Below are 17,124 nucleotides of genomic sequence, written 5' to 3' on the forward strand. Positions count from 1 at the left end.
TTTTAGCATGTGGATTCTGGATTCAAACCCAGAGAGTCAGTTATGGCAGCAAGTGTTGTTACCTGCTGAGCCACCTCACTGGTCAAGGATGTAACCTTTTGCATTTGTCAAATGGAAAACAGGCCACGCGGTTAACACGTCTCGAGCTCTGAAGGCAGGTGAATGAGCTCATCTTGCTGCCTGCGGTCTTTCCCCTGAACTTGCCGATGCTTCCATTCATTTTTCTTGTAATCACTGTGTTTTCATTTTTAAGAGCTTTCCTCTCACGCTTCCTCAGATCATTTCTTACTGTTTAATGGGCTCAGCCTCTGGCTTCCTCAAGGGAATGAACAACTGGTTTTTCTCTATATTACTTTTTTTTTCTTCCTGTTTTGGCCTCTGTTTTTCATTAGAGGTACATAAAACCTCTCTGATCTTTGGTTGCCTGTTTGTGTGTCACAGTCAGGAATTAAAGACTAATTTGGAAGTGTGTGTGTGTGTGTGTGTGTGTGTGTGTGTTAGTATTGGTCACTAAATAAAAGAAAGTCCAGTTAATTTGAATTTTGGATTAAGCATTCCCACCTAGTTATATTTCCAAAATTTAATGGGTAAATACAGGTACACAGACACAGACACATAGACAGACAGACAGAAAGACACACACACACACACACACACACACACACACACACACACACACACACACACACACTTCAGCTGTTTATTATGACTTTGAAGCTGTCAGCTTTGGGTATGTGATTTATAGAGCCCTTAACTTCAGAGTGACTGAGTTCTGGGGTTTCATGTCAGGAAATCCAGAGTCTTGATCCATCTCAAACCTGTCTAAGGCCTGCTTCTTATTCCTACCCTGTGCTGTTCCCCACTGCAGAACCCTCTTTTTTTCATTTTTCCCACTTTTTCCAAAGACACACAAAAGCTGGCTTGCTTGTTCTTGGTGGTGGAGGGCTTCTTAGCGCCCCTTAACCTGACAAGCAGGCAGTCTTCTTGTCCTAAGGTGTGAGTGTCACATCTGCCTTCCACAGCACTTTGGGTTCCAAGCTCCAAGCACAGTGTTGTAGAGCTGCCTGCTCCTCAGTGCTGCCCTCCTCTGAGGGCCCTGCCTTTTACTGCCGTCTACCACCCTGATTAGCTTTTCATGCTCCGCAAATGTAGTGTTTGTTATGTGCCCTCTCATTTTATATTTAACCCTTTAAAGACATTTCATATCATTAGCTTTCCAAGGAGGAAAGAGACCTTTCAAGCCACTGGGTTTAAGGGGGAAGACAAAGAAATTTAAACTCAAGCCAATGTATCTCACAGCCTTTACTTCCTCCACTGCCCCATATAATAATTCATACAGCAAAATCCAGTCAAAAATGCCTGTGGCAGGGATGCCCATTGTCTACTCAAATATCCCCTCTTCCTTTCTCCACTGTTATTAGAACTCCATGGCCATCCAGAATAAAGTCTTCCATTCCCAACCTTGAGGCTAAATATAGCTGCACAACTAGATGTTGACTAGTGAAGCGTAGTGGGAGAGTTAGGTGGTAACTTCTAGAATACCTTGGGAGATGGCCTGAGTTACCTGTTGCCCCCATCTTTATCCCATCTTCCCACTGGCTTCAAGGTGGAGAGTAGGGCTGGAGCTTGAGCCATTTTCTCTGGCTAAGAGGTGGACATCACAGGAAGACAGAAGCAGCCTGGGCTTATGAGGACTTCACCAGCTACTGTACCACCAGCAGATGGTGGGTCTCTGGAGAAATTGTTGCTTTGGGTTTCTGATTCCTGCAGTTGAACCTAATGACAGCTGATGCAGTGTCAAGGTACAGTGCCAAGCTTTTAGAGGGAAAGCAGCATCAGAGGCAAGACCTACAGGTGAGTCAGTCTAGCCAGATGGTGGAGCAGGGGTGGGAGACAGGATTTTATATAGCACTGATATCTGATTGTGGTATAAAGGGCATGGCATGGTTTCAAAGGAGAAGATGTAGTTAGATACTACAGGGGAGAAATGAAAGACCAAAATGCAAAGAAAAGAGTAAGGCCAGAGAGGCGGCTTAATGGTAAAGAATTCGCCGTTGATGCACAAGACCTGACTTAGGTTTCCAGCCCTCAAGCCTCGCGGCTCACTGCTGTCTGTAACTCCAGTTCCAGAGAATCTGACACCCTCTCTTCTGATCTCCATGGACGCACACCTCATACGTGTACCCACCCCCATATGTAATATACATATAACTAAAAAAACTAAAATCTTTTTTTTTTTTTAAAAAAAATAGTTAAAATATAGATGGGGAAATAAGGAAGGTTTTTGACAGTCCAGCTAAATTTAAAGTTTCCTTGAAGGTTGGGTGGGCGGAAGTTGGGGACACGTGCCTACAATGCAGGGAGTTACGAAGAAGTGTTTCAGACTGTCGTCCTACCTGCAGGTAACTTGAGTCGGTGCGACACATACATGAGGTCAGGAAGAGGATCTCAGCAGAAAGGGTAGAGTGTGGGTTACAGAACTCAGAGGAAGAAGGGTAAGAAACCTACAGAAGGTCTGGGAGAGGAGAAAGGAGTGTGTCTGGAAGTTGGGGAAGCAAAGAGTAGAACTTGGCAGCGAGACATCAGTAAGTGTTTATGTCAATAAAGTTAGGAAAAGTCAGAAGCCTTCAGTGACCACTGACAGAACAGTGTGGTAGAGTATGGGGCGGACTCCACTGTTCCACATCTAAGTCCCAGAGAGGAGCAGGGAACATGGGTTTAAGTTTCTAGCCACCCTTCTATCCATGAGTATTGTTCATGACTATCAATACCATTACAGAGACAGACAACACTTAGAAACAGCTGTCATAGTAGTATATGAAATAGTATGACCAGGCCGGACAGTGGTGGCACACATCTTTAATCCCAGCACTTGGGAGGCAGAGGCAGGTGGATTTCTGAGTTTGAGACCAGCCTGGTCTACAGAGTGAGTTCCAGGACAGCCAGGGCTACACAGAGAAAACCTGTCTCGAAAAAACCAAAACAAACAAACAAACAAACAAACAAAAGAAATAGCATGACCAGCACTTAGCCTCAGAGTCATGAGTTTCATCAGTTATAAGAAAGACTTCAAACCTGCCACTGTTAGCCACTAATCCTTGCAGTGTATGCACCATCTTAATGAACTTCAGTTAGATGAGGCAAAAACCGATAGCAATGCTGGGATAATATGCAAAATTCAACTCAGACCCAGGAATTAATTAAAGATGGAATGTTAGTATCCATCTGTTAGATGGACCAGGTGCCAATACCTACTCAAAGTAGAGTGTGAGGTCTGTGGCTAATATTGACTGCTTCAGGAGCTGCATGAGGTCACTGTATTCCTTGGAGGACAGATTAGCAAAGATGTTGTGACCCTGAAATGAGAAGGTAGAACATCACAAAACACACCATTAAACCTGTAGTTAATGACTGCATGTTTTTCCTATATTAAAAAGAGAGAGAAAATAAACAAAAGTTAAAGTTTAATAAAAGTTTTTGATTTTTTATAGATTCATTTTTATTTCTATTTATGCATGTGCATATGTCTGGATGGATGTTTGGTTCCATATAAGTGTATGCAGGTCCCCACAGAGACCAGAAAAGCTGGACACAGAACTCACTCAGGTCCTCTGGAAGAGTAGCAAACATTGCTCTTAACTGTGGGCCTTCACTCCAGCCCAGAGCTTAGTAAAAGTTTTACAAATACAAACAGATGTCCTGGCGAACAGAAGATCCAGTAAGTGAATTGCTTCAGGGGAGGCCCACCAAGGACCACTTTATAATCTGTTGGGTATGGAAGGGAACTCTGAAAACACTTTTGAACTTGGTGTTATAACAGATATGGAAATACATAGCAAAAAGAAAATGGGTTAGACATTTGGGAATTTCTCTGATCCAGAAACAGATAATGCCTTCTACTAGTAAAGACTTAGCTGGCATTCTAGAAATCCTTGCTGTGGTGACAAATGACTTTGAGGGAGAGAAAGGACATTAGACTATAGTTTCTCAGTGGGAAGATTTAGACAATAGAAGCTTTGGGAGCAAATAGAGACATTTTGGATAGACATGACTGGCTGGGACACTACTAACCATTAATACCTGTTAACGGGAGAAACGGAGATGTGGTTAAACGGTGTTCAACACCCAGGAGACGCCACTCAGAGATCTACTTCCCCTGAAGAGGTGAGGAACCCTGCACTGAACTGTCTGGGTGCTTTGATGAAACATGTGCTGGATTACATTCACAGCACCGGGCACCTGCTTGACGATGAGGAAGTCATCGCCTGGGTGCAGCAAGACTCGAATGACGACTTTTACCAAAGACTGCATGCAAATACAGCTTCACCTTCACGCTACCAGAAAGCTCTCTTGTTCTCTCAGAAGCTGACTCGCCTGGCAGCCATACCACTTGTTAGTGAAATGGGAAACCCTTTAGCAGCATGACTGTCACTGACTTCCGGTGCTTGCCAAGTCAGGTACTTTTTCAGGTACTTTTCTTAGCATGAAATATGAACTCCTAAGCATATGTAGCCTGGGAACTGGACCAATTTGAACCTAGGATTGAGAGCCAGAAGATGGTACAGAAGGAAAGGAGCAAATAGCTTCTTAAGAATAAACTATTCTCCGTGAGAGGTAAAGTAATTTATCCAGGGAACCAGAATATCAATTAGCAATTTCATTTTAATCAAGCACTAGGTGATGCGCTGCTTTGCTGGGCTAATTTATCTCATCTGGTGAACCCCCCGCTCCTTGAGTACAGGTTGTTAGTTCTACCTGGGACCAGGTCCAATATTAATAGTAGTTTTCAAGTGTACTCTCCTAGGCCCCATTCAGTGATTAAGAGGACACAGAATTCAAGGAAAGCTGAAGCACAATTTTGCCCAAGTTTTTCTTCTATTTTGTCTGATCCTCACCTCATGGAACAGTTACAACCAAGTATTCTGGAGCCTGGAGAAAAAAGTAGTCTAAGGCTTTGAGGGAAATGGTTGTCTGGATTCAGCAACAGATCGAGCATCACCCAGTGGAAGGAAGGCAACCTTAGTAGCAAGTCAGAGTAGAAGTTTGCATTCAGACAAGAGAACCCACCTGCACTTGAAGGTCCTGGTTATTTTGTGGCACGCCATTTGCTGCTTTAAAAGGATGTGGTAAATTGTACTGGTCTTGGGGAGTAGGAAGCTAGTACAAAGTTAGTTTGTATCAGTGCATTACTGAACACGCAAAGTGGCCTTAAACAAGAACTTATGGCCTGGTCCCTATAAGTGGAGATGAGTCTCCCACAAATACTGCTTTCAACCCAGGTTTAGGGAACAGGTGAGTGAGGCATGGGTGGAAACCCAGGTGTGGAGAATGAAAGGTCTGCAGCAAACGGCCCCCAGCCCCCTAGCTTCTGCCTGTCTGTGTAAACTGGGAAGTGGGACTGTGGTGACATCTGCCTTCCTGACGGCAGAATGGAGTGGACCTAGGGCGTCAGGGGTTCGGAGCCTCCTTACACTTTTGCTGGCCATTATCACTAGGAAGAAGCTGAAATGGAGGCTGAACCAATGTGTCATGCTTAGAGGGCACAAACCTAGGGGATCTGGGCTGTTTATGATCCGTGATTACAGAGGTGGAACTTTCTGAGGGACTCATCACACACTTGACAGAAAAGAGCAAACTAAAGCCCCCGCTATCTCTGCCCCGTCTGTAGCTCTCAGCTGACGGGGCTTTTCTATTCCAGAGCATAGGAAGCTGGCTTCATCAGCTCCCATGGCCCTACCTAAGAGCTTTCTTCTTAAATGAAAACACAGCCCCTCTGGCAGGCTGTACCACCCTAGCCCATGTTCAGGCTTCGGGATGGTGGGGCTCTATTATGAGGTTGAAGGCTTTGGTTATGTTACGAAAGACGTGCTTTCTCAAGATAGTCTAGAGTTAAAAAAAAAAACCCTCCATATGTAATGATGGCATTCCAGTGAAGCAGGGTCTGTCTTAATGGTGATAATAATAATAATTAATGGTGTAGCTAGAGAGCTGACAAATAACAGGGTACAGACGATCCCTTCCTGGCCTAAAAAAAAAAAGTTTGTATGCCTTCAGAAAATTAAATAGATTCTTCCTGATAAGTTAAAAACTCAGCTGCTGGAGTCAGTTACTGGTTTCTGTTTTTCTCTGCAGAAAGAGAGAAGCCAGCACCCCAATGTCTAAGTCCTGTGTTGCTGCAGGAAGTGAAACAAGGCGCTTGGCCTCAGCCCTGGCCTTGGGGTTACTAACCATCTCTCACTTTCACTTACTAAACATTTTAAGTTCTTTCTTCTTTTATTCTCAATTTCACTACCAAAGCTTGACTCTTACTGTGCGTCCTTTAATGAAGACAGAACGATGCTCTGTTAATAAGCAGTCTCTACCTGTTACCCTGTAAGTGAATCTGCATCCCCTCCAGTGAGGCCAGAGGAGTCAGCTTAGGAAGACCTGGAGCAAGGTCTTTGACGTGTGGAAGGTTCACGAAAGGCATGGAAGTCTGAGTTTGACTTAAACACAGCCTCCCGCTTCTGTGGATTGCACACGGCACAGCACAGAGAGTGGGGATCACTTAGTTGGCCTTTTGTGGAGGGGAGAAGCGGAGCAGGTCGCACCTCACTCTGAAGGATCATCACTGCATGGTTAAAATGGTGATGCTCTAAGGTCGCGGAGGTCCCGTAGAGTTGGGCCAGTGCAGAGTCACTCCTGAAAGAGAACAGAAGGCTGAGTAGGCGGGGCCCTTCAGCTTACCAATTCCCACACCAGCTCTTTGGACTTCTCTGCTTTTGGTGGTGGAGCATGAGCAAATGTATTCAAGTTAACTGAGTGTGGAGTTCATTCCTCTCTTAAGCAAACTTTGCAAGAATTTTCTGTGTGTTCAGATGGATGCTATGGGTGATACACAATGAACAAGGCCCAGTCCTAGGCTTTGATGAATTTACAGAGTGGTGAGAGATCAGATATGACCATAAGCAAATGAGCAAGAATAAAACACATAGCAACAGTACAGATCCCAAATGCTCTCAGTGTGTGTGTGTATGTTTGTGGGCATATATATGTGTATGTATATGCTTGTATGTATCTACATGTGTGTATGTGTATATATATGTGTGTGTATATATGTGTTTGTATGTATATTTATGTGTGTATGTATATATGTGTGTATGCATGTATATGTGTGTGTGTTTGTGTGTGTATATATATATGAGTGTGTATGTGAGTATGTATATGCATTTATGTATGTTATAACTTTTGCTTCTTGATCCATTTAGGCTTCATGAACTAAACCTTATAGATCTTCTGAGTTTGCACAGAAACTTTCTTCTATCATATGTACTTGACTCTCCACTGGAAAAGACTTTGAGAATATTCTGCAGAGTCTTTGTTGTTTACTCTACATACATTTAAACAACTCTCTGTTGGGGCTTCCTCAGCCACTCTCGGATCTCAGTGTAAAAGACTAGAAAATTCCTTGGACTTGAAGTCACAGCTCTTCCTTCAGTAAGCAGCCTTGGGTGGTTACTGGACTTGAAGGCTCAGTTTCTTTGTCTCTAAAATCATGCTGGTACTGTCTGCCTCATCTGTTCTTTATGGGACTACAATAAAATGCTTGAGAGTGCCTGTCACAGTGCCAGGTAGGGAGTAGATAGGAGTCTACATTAATTATTAATAGATAATTAAAACACACACAGACATTTCCATTTTAAATGAACAAAAAAGTTCACTGATACCTAAGGGGGTTACTGTATTATCTATAAATTTCACTTATGCATAACAGCCTACCCCTCAACAATGCCACTTCAGGCAAGTATTTTAGAACGTTCCAACAGTTCATCTCCAAGTGTTTCTTTGGATTAGGATTTGGTCAGAGAGACCCAAGGAATCAAATAGCCATTCCAGGCCTCAGTTGAGGCTACATCTAAGTCCTGGGAGTCTTGGCTTGCTTATTGTAGGAAGTTTGCGGGCTTGATAGTACAGTGTGGCTTTGACTTGCAAAGGTTGGAGATTGACAGCTTATGAGCCCATCCTCCTGGTGAGAGAAGGAAAGGCTGTATGTATATGCAAGAACAATTTCCATCCCAAGCTGCCTTGTGCTCTAGTGTGAGGCAACCCAAGGCCACCATCAGTTTCAGGGCTACAGAGGACATACGATCCTTGGAGAGACTCAGAGCTACTGCACACCAGGAGAAGCAGCAAGGTTAGGTTGAGGAGAACTTGTGATCTAGATGGTTGATCTAGACGGTGGGGGTCTAGATTTTAGACAGATGCATGTTATTTTCTGAAGTCTTGCCCAAGTTTACTACATCATCTGAGAAGCGGACAAAGTTCAGGCTAATCTTATGGATGGGTTAACATTTAAGGTCAGCTGTCATTTGTCTTACATAGAATGCATGTCCATGATAAATACACACAACATGACTGACTCAGACGCTGAGCTTCCGTGTGCCTGGCATGGAGTAGGTGCTAAAATATTACTTGCTCATGGTATTGTGCAGAAAGATTATGGTTAAACCAGGAAGCTGCCAGTAATGTATGTGTTGGCATATTTTATAGTGATCACATTATTGCTAATAATCATCAGCAGCAGCAAGTGCCTACCATGTCCTGAGGATCACACTATTTAATGCACAACTCTGTTGAGTCGTGATGGCAACTACAAAATAGGAATTATTTTCTCACTTTACTCCAAAGAAACAGAGGCTTAGAGAAGTGACTTGGCTCTTGTAAGATCACACAGACATCTAGTACCAGGTCTAGTTTGAATCTAATTTGTAAGCTTCTCATTACAGCGGGAGAATGAGAAGTATAACACACACTGCTGATATTCGATGCTCTATTTTAATGAAGCTGTTGGCCACCCATGAAAGGAACTTGCAAAACACAATTCAGAATTCTAACTAGCATAGCTGTTAACCACAGGCCCCAACCCCAACCCCAGCCCCTCATTCATTTCTGTTAACTGGCTCGTTCTGGTACTCCTTGCTCATGGTTGTGAGCTGCTGGTTTAAAGGACCCCATAAAAATTAAGCTAGTGAGATGTTCACATGCCACTTGTGCTCTCTTTGTTCAGGATGGATAAATGGATGCTAGGACACTTTATATCAGGCATCTGAGGCTTGCTTTGCTCTGCATTTCCTCCCCTTGTCCCTGTGGCTTCAGACTGGCTGTGCTCCAGCAGGATGGTCAGGGTCTTATTACTAGATTCTGTATTTGTTCCTTCCTGTAATTCCTGGACTCATTCAGTACAGAAGATAGGTAAATTTTGAAACTGAGCCATACCAATGTGGTTTCAGTGCAGGAAAACACTGGATTTCATTTATCCACCCATGCATGCATGGATACATGTATGTACCCACCTTTAATGTAGCCAGCAAGCACCGATGACTGTTGTTTTGTCAGGTCCCGGAAATGTGAGATACAGATGTGTAATTCCTGTATCCCACCTTCAGGAAGCTCACAGTCTCCTAGATCTATGTAGAATTCTTTCTCCAATCAGTCCTGTACTAAAACACTCAACTTCTTGTAGGCAAGAGGCCATCTTAGCATCCAGAGAATGTGCTGATACTAGCTGCAGTAAAGTCATTAAAGCAATGCTTCCATTTCACATGGACTCCTGGTGAGTGGCATATAACTGTATGCAGTTCCTACCAGTATTTCTAAGACTTTCAAGCCCCTCGGTGCGTTCTTTCCTGGCCAAGACCCATCAGGAATTCTGTCTGCCATGCTCTTAGGTCCTCACATACCATGGATGTCCTAGGGCTGTCACTGACAGCAAACTCCAGTTTAAATAAAACAGGAGATAAACATGATGGCAGAAGATAAATCTGTCAGGGCTTTGTCAATAAACATTCTGTAGACTATTACTTCTTTGAAATGCCAAAAGATATGATGGGCTGAAGAATAAAGGGTACCAATGTCAGATAACTTAGAGAAATGCTGGCTTTAAAAGCTCAAACTTATTGTAGGATTCCCCAGTGGCATCGATAAGTAAAAGCATGCACTGTGGTTCTACAGGGAAGGGCATGACATGCAGCCATGTGAGTCCTAATTGATCATAAAGCACTTACTAAACAGCTCATGTCTTTCATGTAATACACTGTATAAACATATACTCTCACCATCAGTCATAAGAGAAGACTGACTTTAAAGCTGCATCTCATTTTGATAGTCTATGGTAAATATATCCATCATATGACTGGCTTTGGGCACATACCCCATAGCTGCAGAGAGATGATCATATACATTTATATGCATATGTGTATATATGTATGGTGTACAGGAAGGAGAGGGGAAACATGGTACTTTATAAATGTGAATATTCCTGATGTGCATCATTGCTTGGATCAACCCAAACACTGAAAGCTTTCATTTTTAGACTGTCAGTACACAGAGGGGGAATGTATTGAAATGTAAAAGGAACAACTCTGTTTCTACAGACATTCATTGCTTGGTGCAGACACCCAAAGTCCATGCATACCCAAGTGCAGCTTCCATACATCCTCGAGATGCATATTCTTTGAGAAAAGAAAAGCTGATGGTAGTGTGCAGCCGTGGTTTCGAGGAGGTTTTAAAAAGGCAAACTATGGAAGGTAATTAGGAAGCTGGGAATCGCTGGGAGGTGGTGTGGAGTGGGATTAGGCTGTCAGGGCAGATTAATGTGCCCCAGTATTTCACTTCTGGGACCTGGCCGAAAGCGACAAGATGGGTTTTCATTCCCAAGAAATGAGTGTAAGAGATTATGCTAGAAATGAATAGGAGGGATCTCCTAGGAGAATATACCACAAAGCTGGGCCGTGCTGATATTTAATCATCAGGGGCAGCTGTAATAGAGAGGGGGATGAGTGGGCAATGCCGTCCCTGGAGGAAAGAGAGACGAGCAATTTCAGAGCACTGTGGTATCGGTGGCCTCACTACCTATTGATCATTCATGGCACGCTCTCCAATACTTAAAAATTAAGGGTAGAATATGAAAATGCGAAGGTTCACTTATCAGAAAGGCTAAGAGTATAAATCAAGTTGTGCTCTAACTAAAGTCATACTTTTTTATTGTAGAGGCATTTTGCATTTTATATAGTAATTTGTCCCTTGCTAAAAGTCTCCTGTGTGTGTGTGTGTGTGTGTGTTTTTAAACAGTCTTACAGATGACAAAAAGGTAGCCTGTGCTTCGCCACATAATAGCTGTGGCATTTAAGTTCTGTTGCCGAAATCTTCCGAAAGGCTGGGATTAGGCTGTGAAAAGTTTAAGAGACAGGTTTGTCTGCTGCCCATCCTACTTCTCCCAGAATGCTTAGCACAAGACCTTGAACCCAGAAAATGTTCCATTATTGAAGAATGGAAGAGGACTAAAGGTTACGAATTTCCTCCTATGGCTTTTAAACAATAGTACACTAACGGGAGAAACCTTATTCTAATCTCTAAACAGTCGTGTCGAAAGTCTCTTCTGCCTTCACTCACAAATGGAATCTTCACACTGACAATAAGTGTTGAAAATCGAAGCTTAACTTCATTGGGTAGCAGCAGGGCCAATGGACAGCTACAAGCTGGGAAATTGGGTGCAAGGGAATAACTTGGTTTGAGGAGACACTGTGTGCCGTCTTAGAGCTTGTAGAGTTGACAGTGGGACCGGAGGATACAAAAGAGCCTGGTGACAATGATGCATTATTCACCTAATACCTGTGAAGGTTGTTCAGCCCTGGACAACTGACCTGAGACTTTGGGACATTTTTTCTATTTTTGCAAGATTACAACATTGAAAGATATGAAAGGTTTAACAGCTCCACAATTGTCACAGGCCTACCTTTTGAGTTGCTGGATGTCAGGATATTTTTTAGTTTTCTAAAGCTTATCTGGCAAGATGGTCAACCAACAGAAAGCTCAGTATCAATAGTCCAAGAGGGATGTCACAAAGTCAGAGGAAACATGGATGCAAAGGTTAAAGAATGGCTTTTGGAACTGGAGAACCCAGATCCAATTGCCACAGCACCACATTTTTGGAGGAGTTTGGACAAGCTGTAAAGTGGAGACAGAGCTATCTACAGAATTGAGGGTGAGGGCTTAGCAGAATTAACAGTCACAGTGCCATTTTCCTTGTCTCAGGGACTGGTATTTGCAAGAAACAAAAAATAAAGAACAATGGGCTTTGTCAGGAAAAGGCTCATTTAATTGACACAGGAACCCTGACTCAGTCAGAAGAACAGCTGTGTACCCCGGATAGGAAAAGCCACGGGGAGAAGCAGGGTTGGAGTCTGATTTTTAAAAATGTTTTCTACATTTACATGCCACATTTTGGCTTCCCTCTCACTGTCATCTTCCTCCCCCACTCCTTTCTATAGACTGGCCTTCTTGCTTCTCTCATCCACTTGGTATGTAGTCATCATAGCTTCTCCCAGCGGCAGCCCCAAGCCTTCAGGGAGCCGCAGCTCAGTTCTCTACAGCTAACCGATGCAATGCGTGAGCATGCTCAGCAATATCTTATGGGTCTAACTTTTACTAGGCACGAACTCTTGGTCTAATCTGCTGAGGGGCAAACGTTGAGAAGAACTTCTCGTTCAGTGTGGTGCACCGACTAGCTGCAAGGGTCAGTGGTACCTAGAAATGCTGTACCTTTGTGCCCGCCACTCTTCAAAAGAACACACAGGGACTTTACTCTTGGTTGGCAGACACACTGCTTAGCTCTTCCTTTTGCATCAGTGGTAACATGATAGCTGCCTGGGAAGAGGGTCCTATAAGGAAATTCACTGACAGAATATCAGTGACATGGAAAAGAGGAATTTTTGAAATAAAATAAGGAAATTCAAATAAACATTAAGTAAGAAACCGTCAAAAGGAACACATGGTGTCCACAGTAACAGACGTCAAGCCGTTGCCACCTCATCAAACCTATGTATTTAAAGGCTGTGGTTCACCATCTGCATCTGTAAAGGGACACATTTATTTAAAAATCAAGAAACTCTATTGAGAAGGTATATTAAATACAATTCGTCCAGTTACCATTCACTCTTCCAGCAAACCTTTCCCGTGTGTTTATTATGTTCCTGGCACTGCTGGGTTACAGGTCTTAAAGAGGAAGAGGGGACACGTCTGAATCAAAATGGAGCAAGGTGCACGCTTTTGAAAGGACATTGTTAGGGCACTATGAAGGCAAGACCTAATACCGAGGGGAGGGTGCACTGGGTGTGATGTGTGCAGAGAAGCTGTGGGGAGAGGAACAGAAGGGCACCAGAAAGTCAGGAACCAGTAGGGCCTCGCTGAGAGCAAGTCCCTTCTAGGGAAGTCAGTGCTAAGCCAGAGAAATGAGCCGGGGTCTGATTTAAAGGAGCCTTAAGAGGCCAAAGTAAAGAATATGAACATCTAAAATTCTCAGGAGGCCCGAGGATGAAGCAGGAGTGTGTTATGAATACTGTTGTGCACGAGAAGAGATTTTTCAGATTGCCAAGAAGGCACGAGGAGAGCTGGGCTTTCTGTTGGAGCATCGGAAGAGATCCAAGGAAGCACAGGTTGCTCCAAGACTACAGAAAGAGAGGCTGGCTCTCGTGAGATGCCATCGAGGTTGCCAGATGACTCATACGTTCCCTGGGATAGAGACTCAGAGAAAGAGGGATACGGATGAAGGGGAAAGACTAAGAGCTGGAGGATTCGGGGTCTTCAAGTAGGAGACTCTTCCCACAGTTGGTAGAAGCATCTGGAGATAAGCACATGTGAATTATGGCTCTGAGTAGCGCAGCTAGGGCTCAGGAGTGGGTGGGTGGATGCCCTGCACACAAAGTCAAGAGAACAGGAGAGCAAGGTGAGACACAAGAGGCCTGGAGGCAAACTATGGTGGAAGGCTACATAGGCAGATAAATATCTTTCATGAGGAAACACTGGAGAGAAGTTTAGGAAGGAGGCAGTAAGAAAACACAACCCATGCAAGCCTGGCCAACAACGGAGGGTGTGAAAAGGCGTACAACAGCTTTGGAAATGGGGGCACTGAGGGCAGTGCTTGTGAGATGGGATCTAAAGCCCTGGGCAAAGGAAGGTATTAGATGAAGCAAAGATAACAACATAGACATTTTCCCAAGGAGCTTGCCTAGGAAGGAAAGACACCAGTCACTAACAAGGGTTCGAGCGTGTGTGTGTACGTGTAGGGGGTGTATATTTTAAGATGGGGCAGAATTGTTTGTGTTAATTAGATGCAGAGCGCCCATAGACAGGGAGACATACAGGAAAGAGGAGGGAGATTGATGGTGAAGGGCTCCCAGAGGAGAGGCAGGAAAGGTCTAGAGCTGGAGGGATTAGCTTCAGAGATGGGAAAGACCGGCGTTTTCACTGAGATAGGAGGGGAAAAAGGGAAGGACCAGGAGGGATAGACAAGTGTCGGTGGCAGGGGAGGAAGCGGAGAGAGTTCTCGATTGATGGCCTCAATGTTCTCAGTGAAGTAGGAGGCAAGGTGATCTGTGGAGTGGTGTGAGGAGGCAGTAGAGCTTGGGCAGAGAGAACACCAGGGGTATGGAACTGCTGAAAGCAGGCTGAGCTGCTGGAGTCCGCAGAAAGATTGGTGTGGAGTCCTGAGCATGCAGCTGGGTTGAGAAGATGTATATCTGTTGTGTCTCAAGCTCGAATAGCTGTGATATTTTTCTCCCAGGGCTTTGACAAGTCCAGACAGGGCAGCCAGAAATTGAATTGTCAGACTGAACTAAGGCTGGGGTTCTGCAGGCTGGATGTCATGGAGTTTTAAGAGTGTTGAGGAACTGTCAGATACTGCGTATTGAGTGAGGAGAGAAGCTTGAAGCAGTGGGCTGTAGGATGAAAGATGGAGAGAAGGACTCTCAGGCAAGACAGTTTGCCAGACCAGATCAAACACAAGGGCTCAAGACATCAAGGTCTGACTCAGGAGGTGTTTAGGGGAGAAAAGGAACAACCAGCTGAAAGCAGCTGCTTGACTCACAGTGAGTTGTCGGGATTTCACTAGAAGAGATCTACCTTCTTTGAGAACTTTGAAATCTGTCATCTGAAAGCTAATCCCATCTCTCTATAGAAGCCTATCTTACTGTTCCCTTCCCATCTGAAACATCTCTCCACAGTCCTTGGGCATCGTAGCAAAGAACATTAAAACATGACCTCATTGCAAGAGTCCTGGGATTGAACTGTATTTCTAACATGCCAAGGTCCGAGGCTCTTGGCACAATGTGAGCCACCCAGTAGTGGCTTTCTTGACCAGACAGATTGGTCTATCTAGGTGACTCACGTGCAGGGCAAATAGTCACTTACCCATCCCTGTGTTTATGTGATTCCTTTGTTTGTTTCCATCTTTTCATGGGATGAGGGCTGGGAAGAGCAAAGTAATCTTTGCTTCATTAATCTTCCTGAGCCTGTTTTTATTCTAATCATCTCTAAACCAGATTTGAGAGTAGCAGGTCCAAGCAGCTTGTCATGGGATGGAGGCAAATAAGCTGAGAGGGAAAGAATAGGCCTCTGAAAACCTCAACTGTGCTCTCTGACTGAGGTCAGCAGAGACAGACCAAATCAACAAGCATGACACGAAGGGCAAATTTGCAATTAAAAGAAGAATGGGGAATTATAAAGATGGATGGGCCCCATGACATGCATGCCCAAGCCTGCGTGGCCTTGGCCTCTGATGCTAGAAATTAATGCTTTACTCTTTAGCACTCGTCACCTTTGGCTCTGAACAGAAAGGCAAATGCATTAAAATCACAACAATTAGAACACTTACTTAGCTTGGAAGGCATTGTTGGTTCCCCTGTGGTCGAGGTCATGACACAGGCATCCCACAATCACCGCTAAAATTTCCACCTCGGTCAGAATCTCTTGAAACCCAGCAGTCTGGGAAGAAGGGGACAACGGCAAGTCAGTGCCAGGGGCAGGAAGGCTGAGCGGCAATCGGCTGCTTTCATGCCCACATCATTTAAGGAAATGATTATCTGTCACCCTCTTAGATGACAGTGCGTTGAGTGGTCAGTTGCTCAGCCTAAGGTCCCCACTATGAGGGATTTGCTTGCTGTTGCTTCAGGACCAAGTTCAGTCTGTTTCATTCCCCTTTTTAAGAGAATTGTTGGTCTCCACGTGGACAGTCTGGGAAAGGGCCCAAGTGAAGGGTGTTTTGACATTGTACACAGTATGATAAGCATTTCATTTAGAAGTAGGAAGGTATGAAGAGACTTTCAAAACTGAAAAGCTCCAGTCCCCAGTTCCTACTTTGAGGGTCAGCAAACAGAACAAAACCTTGTCTTATAATAAACAGAGTAATAGAGAAGTATTCACATCACTGTGAGTTATCTTATAAATTATCTTATAATTATCTTATAAATCTCTTAATACATATTGGGCTGATGAACAGATTAAAATGCATACAGGCAAGTCCTAGAAACTGAGGGTTGGACAACCGAGGACTGAGAGTCAAGGGGAGTACACACTATTTGGAAGTCTTTGTTTCTGATCCCAGTAGCTGTGTGGACTACACGGCTGGGGTGTAATTCCTCCTGGAAGCAGTTGGATATCATTATGGGCAGGAAAACAGAACCCGTTCTCCAGCTCCAGCTGGCCCTTTCATTAGTTTGGAGGAGGAAACATGCCTTTGGGAGAAAGGTCTGCGCGCCTTCTCCATCTGAAGCGTTTGCCGCCCCTCCCCCTTAGACTGTAAGTCTCCTGGTCCATTACTTATTAAATTCTCTATCAGAGGGTAGGAGCGGGGAGTGCGGTTGAAATGACTTCCCATGTACACTTCCTCTCCGCAAGTCTCAGCTCACAGGCTGATACCTGGAAGACCTTTAGGACAATGAAAACTTTTTTAAAAAATTAGTTGTGGTTTTAAGACAGAAATAACTGAGGGATAGATTCCTGCATTGGCAATTTTATTTCTCAAAACTGACTTGGTTTCCTGGCTAGCTTTAGAAACACACATGACATCACCTAGACAACAAATGAAAATGTTAATAAAGTTGTCTGAGTCTACGAAGTAGTCCTTGCCAAAGCTCGTATGCACCCTTCATTTTAAAACTTGTTGAACATTAGTTCTTGTTACTTTATTACTCGTAATAGTTTTCTAGAACCATACTAAGAAGCAGAAAGCCAAAAGTCTGCAGACTCCTCACTGTTCATGATTCCTGATTTATAAAGGCAACCAGATTCTCTTGTTTAAGTAACTTGGTG

At 44.0% G+C, this 17,124-nt stretch overlaps 1 protein-coding gene across 1 annotated transcript in view; it reads right to left on the reverse strand.

Moving 5' to 3' along the window:
• Pde11a (phosphodiesterase 11A) overlaps positions 1–17,124 on the reverse strand; it is a 396,671-nt gene that overhangs the window by 54,226 nt on the left and 325,321 nt on the right. The window contains exons 13-15 of the mRNA XM_031370689.1: positions 15,689–15,798; positions 6,591–6,681; positions 3,256–3,356 (exon numbers count right to left, since the gene is read on the reverse strand). Of these exons, the coding sequence (XP_031226549.1) occupies positions 3,256–3,356; positions 6,591–6,681; positions 15,689–15,798 (302 nt within the window). The remainder of the gene's footprint in view (positions 1–3,255; positions 3,357–6,590; positions 6,682–15,688; positions 15,799–17,124) is intronic.

This window comes from Mastomys coucha, unplaced genomic scaffold (genome assembly GCF_008632895.1).
Source record: "Mastomys coucha isolate ucsf_1 unplaced genomic scaffold, UCSF_Mcou_1 pScaffold15, whole genome shotgun sequence".
Lineage (NCBI taxonomy): Eukaryota > Metazoa > Chordata > Mammalia > Rodentia > Muridae > Mastomys > Mastomys coucha.